The sequence below is a fragment of the Pezoporus occidentalis genome, unplaced genomic scaffold (assembly GCF_034315485.1).
Source record: "Pezoporus occidentalis ecotype Australia unplaced genomic scaffold, CSIRO_AGI_Poc_V1 ctg47, whole genome shotgun sequence".
In the NCBI taxonomy this organism is placed as follows: Eukaryota; Metazoa; Chordata; class Aves; order Psittaciformes; family Psittacidae; genus Pezoporus; species Pezoporus occidentalis.
Window position 1 is genome coordinate 2825462 of NW_026915802.1, and position 13002 is coordinate 2838463.

A 13002-nucleotide genomic window follows, 5' to 3' on the forward strand; every position below is an offset into this window, starting at 1 on the left:
AGGTTTTCGCTTTCTTCTTCATGAAATCTGTCACTTAGCCCTTGGCTGTGAAAGAACATGATTCCACGACTGAGAGATGGCAAGCCTGAACACATTGGTAGCGGCCTCCAGCAGCTTGGTCTGATTTACACAGTACGGAGTCTTCCTGAGCACTGACCAAAGTGATGAATAGTTACAGAGCACTATGACTTGACAACACTGAGTCACAGGTTTTCCCTTGCCTGTGCTTCAGTGGAGTGTGCAGCTCTCTTGTTCAACAGCCTTGAAATTCAGTGATCTGCCTATGGTTTTATTTTTATTTAGTGAGATCTGTGTGGACACCAAAAAGTGGTGGGTGGTGGCTTTGGGGGCAGCAGGATGAGTTACAGACATGAGCAGTGTGCCAAAAGGACATGATGATGTGGGACACAGGACAGCCACCATTCCCAAGGGAATTCCACACAATGCTTCAGCTTGTACCCTCATCAGGAAACCCCTAAAGATACCCCTATTCTCAACAGAATAAATTTATCTGATGGGATTTGTCACTTACACGAGATCTAAGCACTAGCATATGTCTGCAAGATCAGGATTTATATTGTATTTTTTTATGGACATAGTATTATTTGCTCACTTAAAAAAGACATGTTAAGGACATTAATTATATTTAGGAAACACATGCTAATGAAAAGGCTTACTTTTAAAGAGCTATATCAAAATCATATCAGATGTGTTGTACTCATAACTTTTGAATAACTCTGATCTAGCTGGAAGGGAACTATTTATCCAAGAAGGTTGTGGTCTAATTTTTTACTGTGAGTAGGTTACTTTATCAAGTTTCTCCTACTTAGGGTAACAAACATTTTTGTTGACATGGTATTGAAATTTTTCTTGTTGTATTCCATGCACAAAATTTGCAGGAAGGAGAAAACACCATTTAGTTAAAAAAAAAAAAAAAATTAAAGGAATTGAGGCAAAGTATTAAAGAACTTTCTATATAGCTTCACTGAATTAAACAATAGTATACCTTCTTTTCCCTCTCACTACTTTTAAATATTTGGTTTTAGAAAGAGTATCTTCTGTTTATGAAGAAACCCAGAATTAAGTGAGTATTAGCCAGATTTTTGCAGTTTTTAGTATGTATGTCAGGCACAGAAATGCTTCACTGTGGGAGCTTCTGTGCCATGTCCATTGTAAACCTGTGTCCATAGCAGTGACCAGAGTAGTTTGCTACTTCAAGTGACAATTATTCAAGTGACCTTTTTGCTCTCAAGGTTAGATTTTTTTTTTCTCCATTTTTTCTTTGGTGAAACGATTTTATCTTTTTTTTTTTTTGATAATGTAGAAAATGTTACTCTCTTGTCCTCAGTTTGCTCTCTTCTATCACACAGTTTTCAAACTTAACACTTTTGAATTTTCAGTGGTTTATCTACTTTACATTTAGTATCCACTTTGCAGTTAGTTCTTATTCGGTGTAAAGATCTGGTTTAACTTCACTGCTTTTACAAGTGAGTTTAGTACTGGGCTTACACAGCCTCCTGCCCTCCTCCGTTCTGCAAAGGTGCTTCGTGTGTTCGGGTAACGTCGCGCTGCCGCTTTTGAAAACGGCTCGGAGGGCTCGTTCCGCTGCAGCACTGAGCCGGTGCCCAGCTCCCTACCTGGCAGCTCCCGCCGCCCGCTCTGGCTGGGCTCGGGTGGCCCGGACAGGGCCGGGAGCCAGCTAGCTCCGCGCAGTCCCGGCCGTCCTCGGCAGGTGGTCCCGACGCCCCGCGGGGTCTGGGACCCTCCGGCCCGGGGGCAGGTCCCCAGCGGCGTGGCTGGGCTCGGCGCTGCCGCTCCGGGCGCCGGGCTCAGGGCGCTGCCGGGGTCCAGGCCCGGGAGGCCCCGAGGGAGGGGTGCCGAGGAGCGGGGAGCGGCAGCGAGGGAAGGAGGGAGGGATGACCGGCGGGGTGGGCGCGGGAGCCGGGGAGAGGAGACAGAGCGTTCCCGAAGGAGAGGGCGCGCAGGGTTTGGGGAGACCCTTCCTGTTCCCGCTGAGGGAGGAGGCGGTGTCGTTCAGCAAAGGTGCCGCCTTTTCCGAGCGGCTTTTCTCGGCGGGGCAGCGTGCTCTGCCCCTGCAGCCCTGGTGTCTCTTCCCTTTCCCTCGGAGGATCGAGGGGCAGAGCGGGAACGGGCGGCAGAAGATGCTGAGCCTCCCGGTAGCCTTCCAGTTGCTGCTAGTGCTGGTGCTGTGCAGCCACAGCACAGAGAGATGTCCTTCAGCCTTCTGCGAGTGTTCCGACTGGGATGACTATAAAATCACCTGCAGGGACATCCACTTCATTCCCAGCCTTCCAGAAGATACCCAGACCCTGTGAGTATATTAGGATGGTTTAGAGAAAATACTGGCCGGTTGTGAGTAATCGTATTTTGCAAGCAGGAGATGCTCTGAGCATCTGCCCTGTGAGTTGCTGGAGGGATAGTGTGTGTGGAGGGGGAAGTGCTGTCATTTACCTGGGCAGTACCGCATAGTAGGAACAGCAATGCGTAGGCTCCGTGTGTGTCAGGGAGACGTAGGAAAAGTGACTCTCAAACCTTATAGAGATAGGAAGAGGTGACCGTCCGCTGGGCTTTAAAAGTTCTGGGTAGGATGTGGGAAAATTCGTCACTGGGCTCTTTGTGGGCAAACTGAGCAGAAGGCTGGATTCTGTGTGGCGTGTTCCTAGCGGGTGAGGGAGAAGATGGAGAGATCAAAGACAGTTTTGTACTAAAAAAAAAAAAAAAAGAGTTGGATGTGCCACTTCAAACAGTTCCACGAAAGCTTCTGTGCACTTCCACAGCTTCTTTGCCAAAGCCCAACAAAAAGAATCCATGGGAACTAAGAATCCCAATATGCTGTCTAGGAGAGAAGGTACTTCAGATAAAGAAAAGAATGGAGTATGGGATAAAGCAGCAAATTTGGAGCTTGCTGAAGTGCAGAGCAGTTCAAACCTAAGTGTTTAGTACCATTACAGGCACTGAAGAATATGTTGCCTGGGTTCACGCTGCCAGTCCAGAAGATACATCCCGTGTTGTATGTCAGCCCCATAGATAAATAAGATAAATATTTTATGGAAGCCGAAATGTCACCAGTTAGCTACAACTATGCAGCTAATTCACTCCTGGCTTTTACTTTTTCTCACAGAGCACAAAATGTTTCTAGTCTCCAAGGGAAGGTACTTAAAATCTTACTTAGAAAGTAAGTAGATTACTTTCTAATAAAATAAACAAACTCAAACTCAGTTGATTTAAGTGCAAGATAAAACAGTAACAGGTTGATTGGTTTATGTCTTGATAATGATTCTCAGAGCTTTCATACTTGAAAATATGAACCTTTATTTGAACTTATTTGAATAGACTTCTCAGATTTTTTTTAACACCTGAAAGTAAAGGCTTAGCAAATTGATCACTTATCTAAAAAGAGAGAGAAAAAATTATGCTCTTTCCATTATTTATGCATGCCTTTAATTTATTTTCTGTTACTAAACTGCAGTATTTCAGTTGGTAAGATTTTAAATTATATGGGTTTTGTTTCTTACTATACTTCTGTACCTTCAGTTTATTTAGTTTGAAATGTTACTGTATGTAACCTAGTACGGTCTTTGAAATCTATCATGAAAAGCTAGAAAATAAAGCAGTGTCAATTTATAGTTTGTATAGGCATTTAAAATAGTTAATACAAACAACAAGATCACATAATAGAACTGGATACTTTCATTGAAAATTGCTGGTAGAACTTCTGCTGGCAGAACTTCCGCTACTGGAGTTCAGCTGTTTTAAATACCTGTTGTGATGGGGCTCTAGGATTATAAGACACTTTAAACGTCAAAAACACCCAGTGAAAGTCTTATTTCCATTGAAAAATTAACAAAACTAGCTGAGAAATATTTTTCTATTTATTTTGGGTATATTTTAATCATCTGTACCAACTGGGGTGACCGCTGCAAACTTGTCAAGAAGTGTGTTCTCTACCACAGTCATTGTAAGACAAGAAAAAATTCCAGATAATGACAATTACGATTTTATACTGTGTGGCAGAAAAGGTAGAACATGCACTGTTACAGTCTGTCTGATTTGAAAACAGACAGGAAAATTGACTAAGGAAACAAGGAGAATGCAGCTTGTATTACAAAGCATTTGAACTGCTGAAGCCTGGTAGACTGGACCTAATTCTGTAGTTCCTTGCTCTTAGCAAATAACCTTTCTTTCCCTCCATATGTTACATGGGAGTCATAACACTTACTTGTATCTGGTTTTTGTTCAGAGTGCTTTCAGATGATTCTGGTTGACTTAGTTGCTCATGGAGGATGAAATAAGGCAAAGAGTTATTGTGACAGATTGTGTGTGCCTCTGTTTACATCGTGTTTTGCATCCTTCTGCCTTACAACTGGCAATGGTTAAAGACAAAAGTCTCCAAAATAATTGAAGTTTCTCTTAACCTTAAGAATAATGAACACGTCTTTGAAGTGAATTATGTAGCTGTGCATATCTGCACAATACGTGTTGAAACCCTCTACAATTTTCCCCAAATCCAGCAACTTTTGTTACTTTATGTAAAGTAACTTTGCTTCTTGGTGGTTATGCATGAACCTCAAGACTGCCGATTTTAAAACTTTCTTATGTGGCTGTTCAGTTTTGTAGGTCTTGTAAAGCTAAAAGACTGATGAGTCTAGGAACACTTTGCCACCTTTTCAAGATTATGAGTTCTTTTCAGTGCACAGGATCTTGAAATTCCAATTAAGGTTTCATTCTGATTATTCAGACAGGAGTGTTCACATTTCCCTACCCTACTTTAAGAGAGTAGTGTAAGCCCTTTTTTTAACAAGCCATACTTGTAAGGAATTGCAAAATATACTTATTTCCAAACTCTTTTAGTATTAAAATGTCATGAACTTTGGCCAGAAAAGTGTATTTGCTTTAAATAGCTTTCAACGTATTTGTCCAAATATAGTTCATGAATGTACTTATCCAGGATGCCTGAGTGCACAGATATTGTTCCTGGAGATGCTTATTTTTTTCAGTACAGTACAATTTTTTTTTTTTTTTCCTTTTCTGTGGAGTAAACAAAATAAGTACAAAGAAAAAGGTTTTAGGAATTACAGGCAAATCTTGTCTTGTTGCCTGGAGTTAAGGATTATATACTCATGCAATAATATGGCAAGAAAGCAGTTCTAACTGGTATGGAAATACAGTTAGAATTAATACAATTAATACAATTGTATTAATAGAATTAATACAATTAAATAGAATTAATACAATTAAAAAAAAATAAATTAGGCATCAATATTTTTGTCACATCTATAATATTTTTCATGCCTCTTTCTGCATAGCTGACACCCTGGCCTGGTCTGTCACCATTTTACCTGGCCCTTCTTTGCTTCTGCCTCTGCCTATCCTTGACTCCAGTCCTCGTTCATGCTGTGGCAGTGGCACTACATGCAGGTACTGAGGGGATTCCTGCCCTGCCCCTTGGCTGGCAGTGCTTTCCTCTTTCACCAGCAAAGTGCTGGAACAGAGCAAAAGTTGGTGCTATAATCTCCTCCATGTTTGGTGGAATATGCCAAGGAAGATCCTGGCTTTTCAGTGCAAACAGATCCAGTAGGAAGTTGGGGGTTAATAGCTGTGAAGAATTACTTACACCAAAACCCTACTGAATTTTTGTCCAAAGATATAATTACATCATAATGCTTGAATCATTTTGATGAAATATTCAGATGGTATCACTATCCTAGCATCAGCTCAACACATTTCCCAATGCTTTTCAATTTATGAATTTATTACTAGTTGCTTTTAATTATCTTTACTTTGACAATAAAACAAATAAAATTCTGCTTCTTTCATATTTGTGCTCCGCATCACCTGCAAATACTTACTAAAATAATGTCAGCTCCCATGCCCATTCCCAATATCCTTAATACCCTTGTTTAAGTCTTATACCACTTAAGAACAGCCATAGCAAATCAGCCCAAGGGAATTCATTTAATGCAGTACCCTGTCTTCAGGATTTCCCTTCTCATAATTTCCCTTAGGTATTTACATATAGAGATCATATGTGGTACTCTCCATTTCCATTTCACTTTCAATTATTTTTACCTACAGGAAGTTTCTAAACTAGGTGTGGTTTTGTCATTGTAGCAGCCCTCAAAGGATTGCTCTTCTGTCTCTACAGTTCTGTGTTTGTGTGTTATTTAGTTGTCTCTTTAGCCCATTTCAACATCCATCATATCCTTTGGCAATGAGTTCCACAAGTTTAATAGATGATGCAAGAATTCATTTTTGTTGTTGTTGAAAATGCCACATTGTCCTCCCATCAGCAGCTGCAGACACAACTTTTTCAGCTCAGTTTTATGTCACTTCAGCTTGCTGACAATATTCTCATCTCCTCCCTATACCTTCTACAGCAAGCCAGCGTCAGTTTCCTGTGTTCCCTTTCATCTGTGAGTGATAAAGCACTCTCATCTGCTGCCTAAAACCAATATATTTAGTATTGTACAGAAGGCAGCATCTCCTGAGATCAGAGCTGTGAGTGCTGAATTTTGGCTTTTTGATTTTTTTTTTATTCATTTCTTCTCAGAAGGGATGCTAATGAGGTTTCTATCCTGCACCCAGGTGCTATTTTCACATTGCCACAATCAAATTTGGTTGAAATTGGACAAGAGGGAGTTAGAGGAGGACAGTGGAACTGGCAGATAAATAGAGACAAAAATAGTGCAGTCTTTAAAAATATGCACTTTACATGAGGTATTAAGCTACAATTCTGAATTTTCTCTAGGGTATTTGCTTTTTGACAAATGCAAAGTAGCTCACCCTTCAGCAGCAAGGAATCCTGACATATGTCATATTTACTGTTATTAAGGATGAGCATGTGTGAATACCAGGATAACAATCAGCTGGATTGTTTAGTTGTCCATGTTGTTGTCAGCTTTTGGTAAAAGAGATGCGGAAATTGTATAACATATTTTACACATTTACAAAGTGATATTTAAAATATCATAGCAATGATGCGTTGTAAAAAAAAAACTTTTTTTTAACTGGAGAACAAAATATGTACGGATTGAGCAGTTTTACCTGTAACGACAGCTTCACTGGCATACATGTTTTATATGCTTAATGAGAAGTTTAGAGCACTTTGAGTTCACAGAACATACAAGTAGAGCCGAAGGAGACGATGTCTTTACTTTAGATTGAATATAAATTAAACTGATTTAAAATATTTTCCCCAAAATGTTAGTCTTAGGAATTGTCTGGAATTCAGAGATATTCTGACTTCAGGTAATTCTATCATCATCTTTTTATAATCTTAATTACTTCAGAATTAGGTATGGAGCCTCATAAATACATCTTCATAAATAACCCCGCAGCATAAGCACATAATTATTATCCCTATTTTAATGATGAAGTACTGAGAGTCTAAAAGAACAGGCAAAATACTGACATGGTTAAACAGACAACTGAAGGAAGCTATTAAGGCATCCTTCAGAAAATGGAAGTCATGCATAAATGAGGAGATTTTTGGAAACTTAAAGTAATTCAGTGGAAAAATATTTTGTACAAAACAAATTTGTAATATTATAAAAGCTCAGTATAGTCTTTAAAACACAAAGGAGGGTAAGTCTGAAAAACTAGCAAACTGAAGCTCGTTTAAATCAAATTGAAAACTTGAATAGAATTAAATACCCTGAAGCAGATAATACTTCTCTAAGAGTTCAAAATGCATTAAAAAATTAAATTGCTGCATTACCCACTGTAATTATGTATGTAATTTACAGCTTAAAACAAGTGTGATGACAATGGAATGAAAGGTCACAAGTATAGCATAATTACTTTAAAAAAAAGTACTTCAGGGAACACCTTGGGAACTAAATGGTGCTAGGTCTGTCTTCTTTGGAAGATTGTGAAAAATACAAAGGAATCAATCTGGTTGGGTCAGGTGTACTGTTCTCACACTTGGATGGAGTACTCTGCTGGGTAAAGAACTGGCTGGATGACTGGGCCCAAAATGCGGTGGTGAATGGAGCTAAATCCAGTTGGTGGCCAGCCACAGGTGGTGTTCCTCAGGGAACTGTTCAGTTCTGGACCTCTCACAACAAGAGAGACATTGAGGTGCTGGAGCGGCCCCAGAGAAGTGCAACAGAGCTGGTGAAGGGTATAGAGAATAAGTCTACAAGGAACAGCTGAGAGAACTGTGGTTGTTTAGTCTAGAGAAAAGGATGCTCAAGGGAGACCTTATCACTCTCTACAACTACCTGAAAAGGGTGTGGAGTGAGGGGGGTATTGGTCTGTTCTCCCAAGTAACTAGTGATAGGACAAGAGGAAATGGCTTCAAATTGTGCTAGGGAAGGTTTAGATTGGGTATTAGGAATGTTTTTTTCACTGAAAGGATTGTCAAGCATTGGAACAGGCTGCTCAGGGAAGTGGTTAAGTCACCCTCCCTGGAGCTATTTAAAGGTTCAGATGCAGGACTGAGGGACATGGCTTAATGGTGGACTTGGCAGTGTTAGGTTTATAATTGGACTCAATGATCTTAAAGGTCCTTTCCAACTTAAACCATTCTATGATTCTATTCAGGTACTATTTACAGTACCTGAATTTTATAGTATGTCTCCATTGTAGGCATAATGTCTTAAATTTTCCACTCATTGGACAGAATACCCTGGGGGTATTTAAAAGATATGTAGCCGTGGTGCTTAGGAACATGGTTTAGTGGTGGATTTGGCAGTATTAGTTTTATGATTGATCATCTTAAAGTTCCTTTGCAATCTAAATGATTCTATGGTTTTCATAAAGGGAAGTCTTGCCTCACAGGTATGTTAGTTCTTCAAAGGAATCATAAACATCTGAACTGATTTTTGAAGTCCCATTTAAAAAAAAAAATTATCAGGAAGTACCTTAGGAAAGACTTGAGACAAATTAGCTGTTAGACATAGGAAAGAAAGCTCATTTATGGATTGACAGCAAGTTTAAGGAAAGAGGAAAAAAAGGTGGTAACAAACTCAATTTTCAGAATACAGGGAATTCATAAAAGGACTTTTATTGGAACTATGACATCAAACAGTCTGGGTGTAGTCTGCTCCATGTTTAAGCTGTTTCTAACTTCTTTTACTATGGGTGTTGTAGTAAGCTGCTCATAGATATGCTGTGATCTTGATGAATGACCTGCCATCAATACATGACATTTTTATATCCTGATATTTCTCCTCAATAGCCTGCCATCAGCTATTATCGGTAGCTAAAAATACAAGAAACTTACACTTCCCTTTGAGTGAACCTAATTGCTTTTAGAGTAACCAGGAATTACACAGATCCCTTGCAAGGAGACTAACACCTATAGTTTACAGTTTTAGCTTCACAAAGATTGATACACAGCTTCTTGACCACATCTTTTAGAAACTAGTCTCATAAGATTTCAGTAAAATGTTACCTTAATTACACTGCAAAAACAATATTTGGGTTGTGAATGGCTTATAATCTATTGTTATTTAAAAAAACCCTTTGCTTTCTAACAGCCGTTTAAGTAAAATTCACTGTATATGAACAACAATGGTAAAACATGTTACAGTAAAATGGTAGGTACTTGAAGCTTATTTGCTTCATTTATTTTCCCTTCTTAACAAGTGGTAGAGGCATAGATTTAAGGCCAGAGGGCTCATGGGAACATCTAGTCTGACATTCTGGATGATAAAATCACAAAACTTCCCAATAGGTGTGGTTAACTAGAGCTCCTTCCCACTTTCTTTTTTTTTTCCTTTTTTTTTTTTCCTGTGGGTTTGTTTGGGTTTTTTTGACTGTTCCTAGGAGTTAAATCCATGTTTTCATGGAACTGATATCAAGCTCTAACATAATGCCAAGATCTGCTCCTGTATGAAAATGATGAACTTAGAATCTGTAATTTATATGTATCTATGTATGGTTTTCTCCATGTATCATTTGCAGTTATTGACACCAAATTTCATTTACCATTTTTTTACAAGCCATGCAGTCCTACAAGAGCCTTCTGACATTCACAGTCCGCTCTTAGCATTACTACCTTAATAACTTTCTAGCATAAGTAAGCATGGTTACCTTACTGTTCATCCCCCTTTTTATGAATGTATATTAAACAGCCTAAATTCTTTCTCTGATTCATTTAGTCTTCTCATTTGCTTCCTATTTTTAACCAATAATTTATGTGGAGTGTATTTATTATCTAAACTGTCACAGTCTTGGAAATGAGCTAGACTTTTTGTTTTTTTCCCCCTAAGGAAGATTCTCCTTGTACATTGAAGTGTCCCCTTTGGGAGGAGATAAACTTGTTTTAATATGTAAAGTCCTTGCATAAACATTTATACATGCTGGAAAATAACAGTGAAAACTATTTCTTAGGGAAGATCTAAGTAATGATAAAAACACACATACTACCTTAGAAACTGCTGAATGTATTCTCTTTGATCAGACTCAAAACACAAATCTATTTACTTGTGCATTATCAGCCTTAGCACAGTATTGCAGTACTATGTTTGCCATCTTTGGCATTTTACCTAGTATTCTAAACCTGAAGTGCTGTATGATCTGAAATACCAGCTGCTACAGTATTGCTTTTGTTACTGTTAATAAAAATGTCACGGATGCTGACCAGGTTTCTTTACCAGCATTTGTTAATTTCCCAGGTCCATCACTGAGGATTTTAGACAATCTGACAGGCAGAGAAAGAAGTCTTTGAAGGACTGAAGCTGGATTTTTAGTACTGCTTTGAATCCCCTATTAAAAGGGAGGGTTTGAACATCCATTTGCATAACAGTTGCAGTTCTCATGCTTACCTATACTTAACTTGCATTGACATCACCACAAGTCAATTCCAGCCCATTCCTTACACTCCTCAAATAGGAAAAATCACTCAAATTACATTCATTATTTCATCCATTGTCTATATTACTGTGATATATGTACCAAAATCCTATAATTGTGGGCATTGTCCAGGGACAGAACATTAATGGTTCTTGTCTGCAAAAGTAACATATGACTGCATACAAATACAGACAAACATGGGCATCTGTAAGGCAGTATAAAGCTATATAATATATAATAACATATAATAACATATATAATTTATGCACATGTCTGGAATAGGGTTGTGTTTTTTCCCTAAGGTAGAGCTTTGCCACTGTTGTGATTTATAAGAAAGACATTTAAGCTAAACAAATATGAAACCAAAATTACTGTTCATGTGTGTTTTCAGTAGAAATTCAAGCAGTTTTGAAGTAACTTCCTGTGTAGTTTTACTTCTAAAAGTCCTTTGGTGAAGGACTTAACAGTATTATTATGAATGTTTCTTTACATTTCCCTGTGCGCTTTCAGTGTTTGTCATACGTACAAAAAAGTTTGGTTTCAGAGATCTTTCGAAATTTAAAGTATCTCTGACTGTTTATAAAGACCTTCGAGGTTTTTAAATCCTGTTTCCTTTCTGTCACATACGAGCTCAGATTTTCTTTGTCTCACAGAACCAGATATCACTTTTTTATTCAAATGGAACAGCAGGAAATTTCTTTATTTACATTTGAAATGTAAAGAAAATTAGTAACTAAAAGCATGCTGTTCTATAGTCCCTGCTCAGCTAGTGATATTTTAATCAAATTCCCTCCTTATTCCCAAACAAACACACAAAGAGTTCTTTAAAAGGACATGGTTCAAATAGCCTGTAGTGCAAACAGGGCCTGCTGAAACACTTTCACAGTCTGGGAGTCTGGCCTCTGTACTGCAACAACTTTTTATCCATATGTCAGACTGATAGAGAAATCAAGAAAATTGACATAAAAAAAACTTGAAAAAAATGCTGTAACCATATGCAAATAGAAGAAAGTTTAGGGAGAAAAAGAAGACATCATTTTGGAGGAAAAGGGCAAGATTCTCCTCTTGTGGATCTATGGTACCAATTTTTGTTCCTGGACACCAGAAAAAAGGTAATGCTGTTACTCAGAGTTGTAATTTCATAATTAGTATAGATACACATGTTCAGAATTGTACAAGGAACAAACCTTTCCTTCTGGGCTACGCAAATTTCAAAGTTGCCATCAGAACTGTCTCATCTTCAGTTGAATGCATGCGGTCATGTTCAGGCATGACAAAACATTTCAATGAAAATAGCTTCTGAGGAAGCCCTTGAATAATTTTTTCTTTGTAACCAAAGGAATTGAATTATTTTTCTAATGCTGTGTTAAGATCTAGACTTTCATTTTTTTAACCTTTGTTCACTTTATTGTTGTGACAGAGACTTTCCTTTTCCCCAGTCTGCATCAGCCCTTGTGGAGGAAGTGAGAGGAATTTAGCCACTCAGAGAGGTTCTGCAGGAAAATTATATTTCATATAGTAGTAGTTCATATTACAATTTGTGGAAGCTCCCTAATTAAATGGGTAAGGAGAAAACTGATTTTTTTAACACCAAGTATTTTAAACTGTTTTGGTGAGCATCTCCTTTCTGACTGATGGGTCTGAGTTGAAAGCAGCTAACTTCATTAGTTGCTGGGGGACAAGTATGTGTACTAACTCTTTAGAGTGTCCAGGAGCATAAAACTTGAAATTTATTGTACTGGGTCATAAAGAAAGCTCAATTTCACCCAAGATCCTGTCCTGAACATTAACCAAGAGCAGATAGCTGATCCAACATGGATTACCCATAGCTGCAGTCCCTCCAGAGTGTATCTGCTCTGTTTTGGGCTTCTCCAGAGCCACTCATTTTAAGGTGCTCCAGCATGACCTCAGGCACAGCCACTGATGCTTTGAGGTGTACTTCTCCAGCATGGAGGTATACCTGCTATGGCACAGACATAGCCACAGCCACAGTTGTTTCAATGTGTACTTGCTCTGGTGTGGACTTATTCATGGCCGTAGATGCTGTGGGGTGTTCTGCTCCCACATGGACTCATTCACAGGTCACAGTCCCTTCAATTGAACACTCGCATTCCAGCCTGCCGAGTACAGCAGCATAGAAACAGCAGTGATGGCCTGGCCATCTGGCAGCTCAGGTGCATC

General features: G+C 38.8%; 1 protein-coding gene across 1 annotated transcript in view; it reads left to right on the forward strand.

The window, feature by feature from the left end:
• Window positions 1-1484: 1484 nt before the first annotated feature.
• The window catches only part of TSHR (thyroid stimulating hormone receptor), a 55401-nt gene continuing 43883 nt past the window's right edge, over window positions 1485-13002 (forward strand). Inside the window, exon 1 of the mRNA XM_062636210.1 lies at window positions 1485-2332. Coding sequence (XP_062492194.1) covers window positions 1917-2332 — 416 coding nt within the window. The 5' untranslated portion in view covers window positions 1485-1916. The remainder of the gene's footprint in view (window positions 2333-13002) is intronic.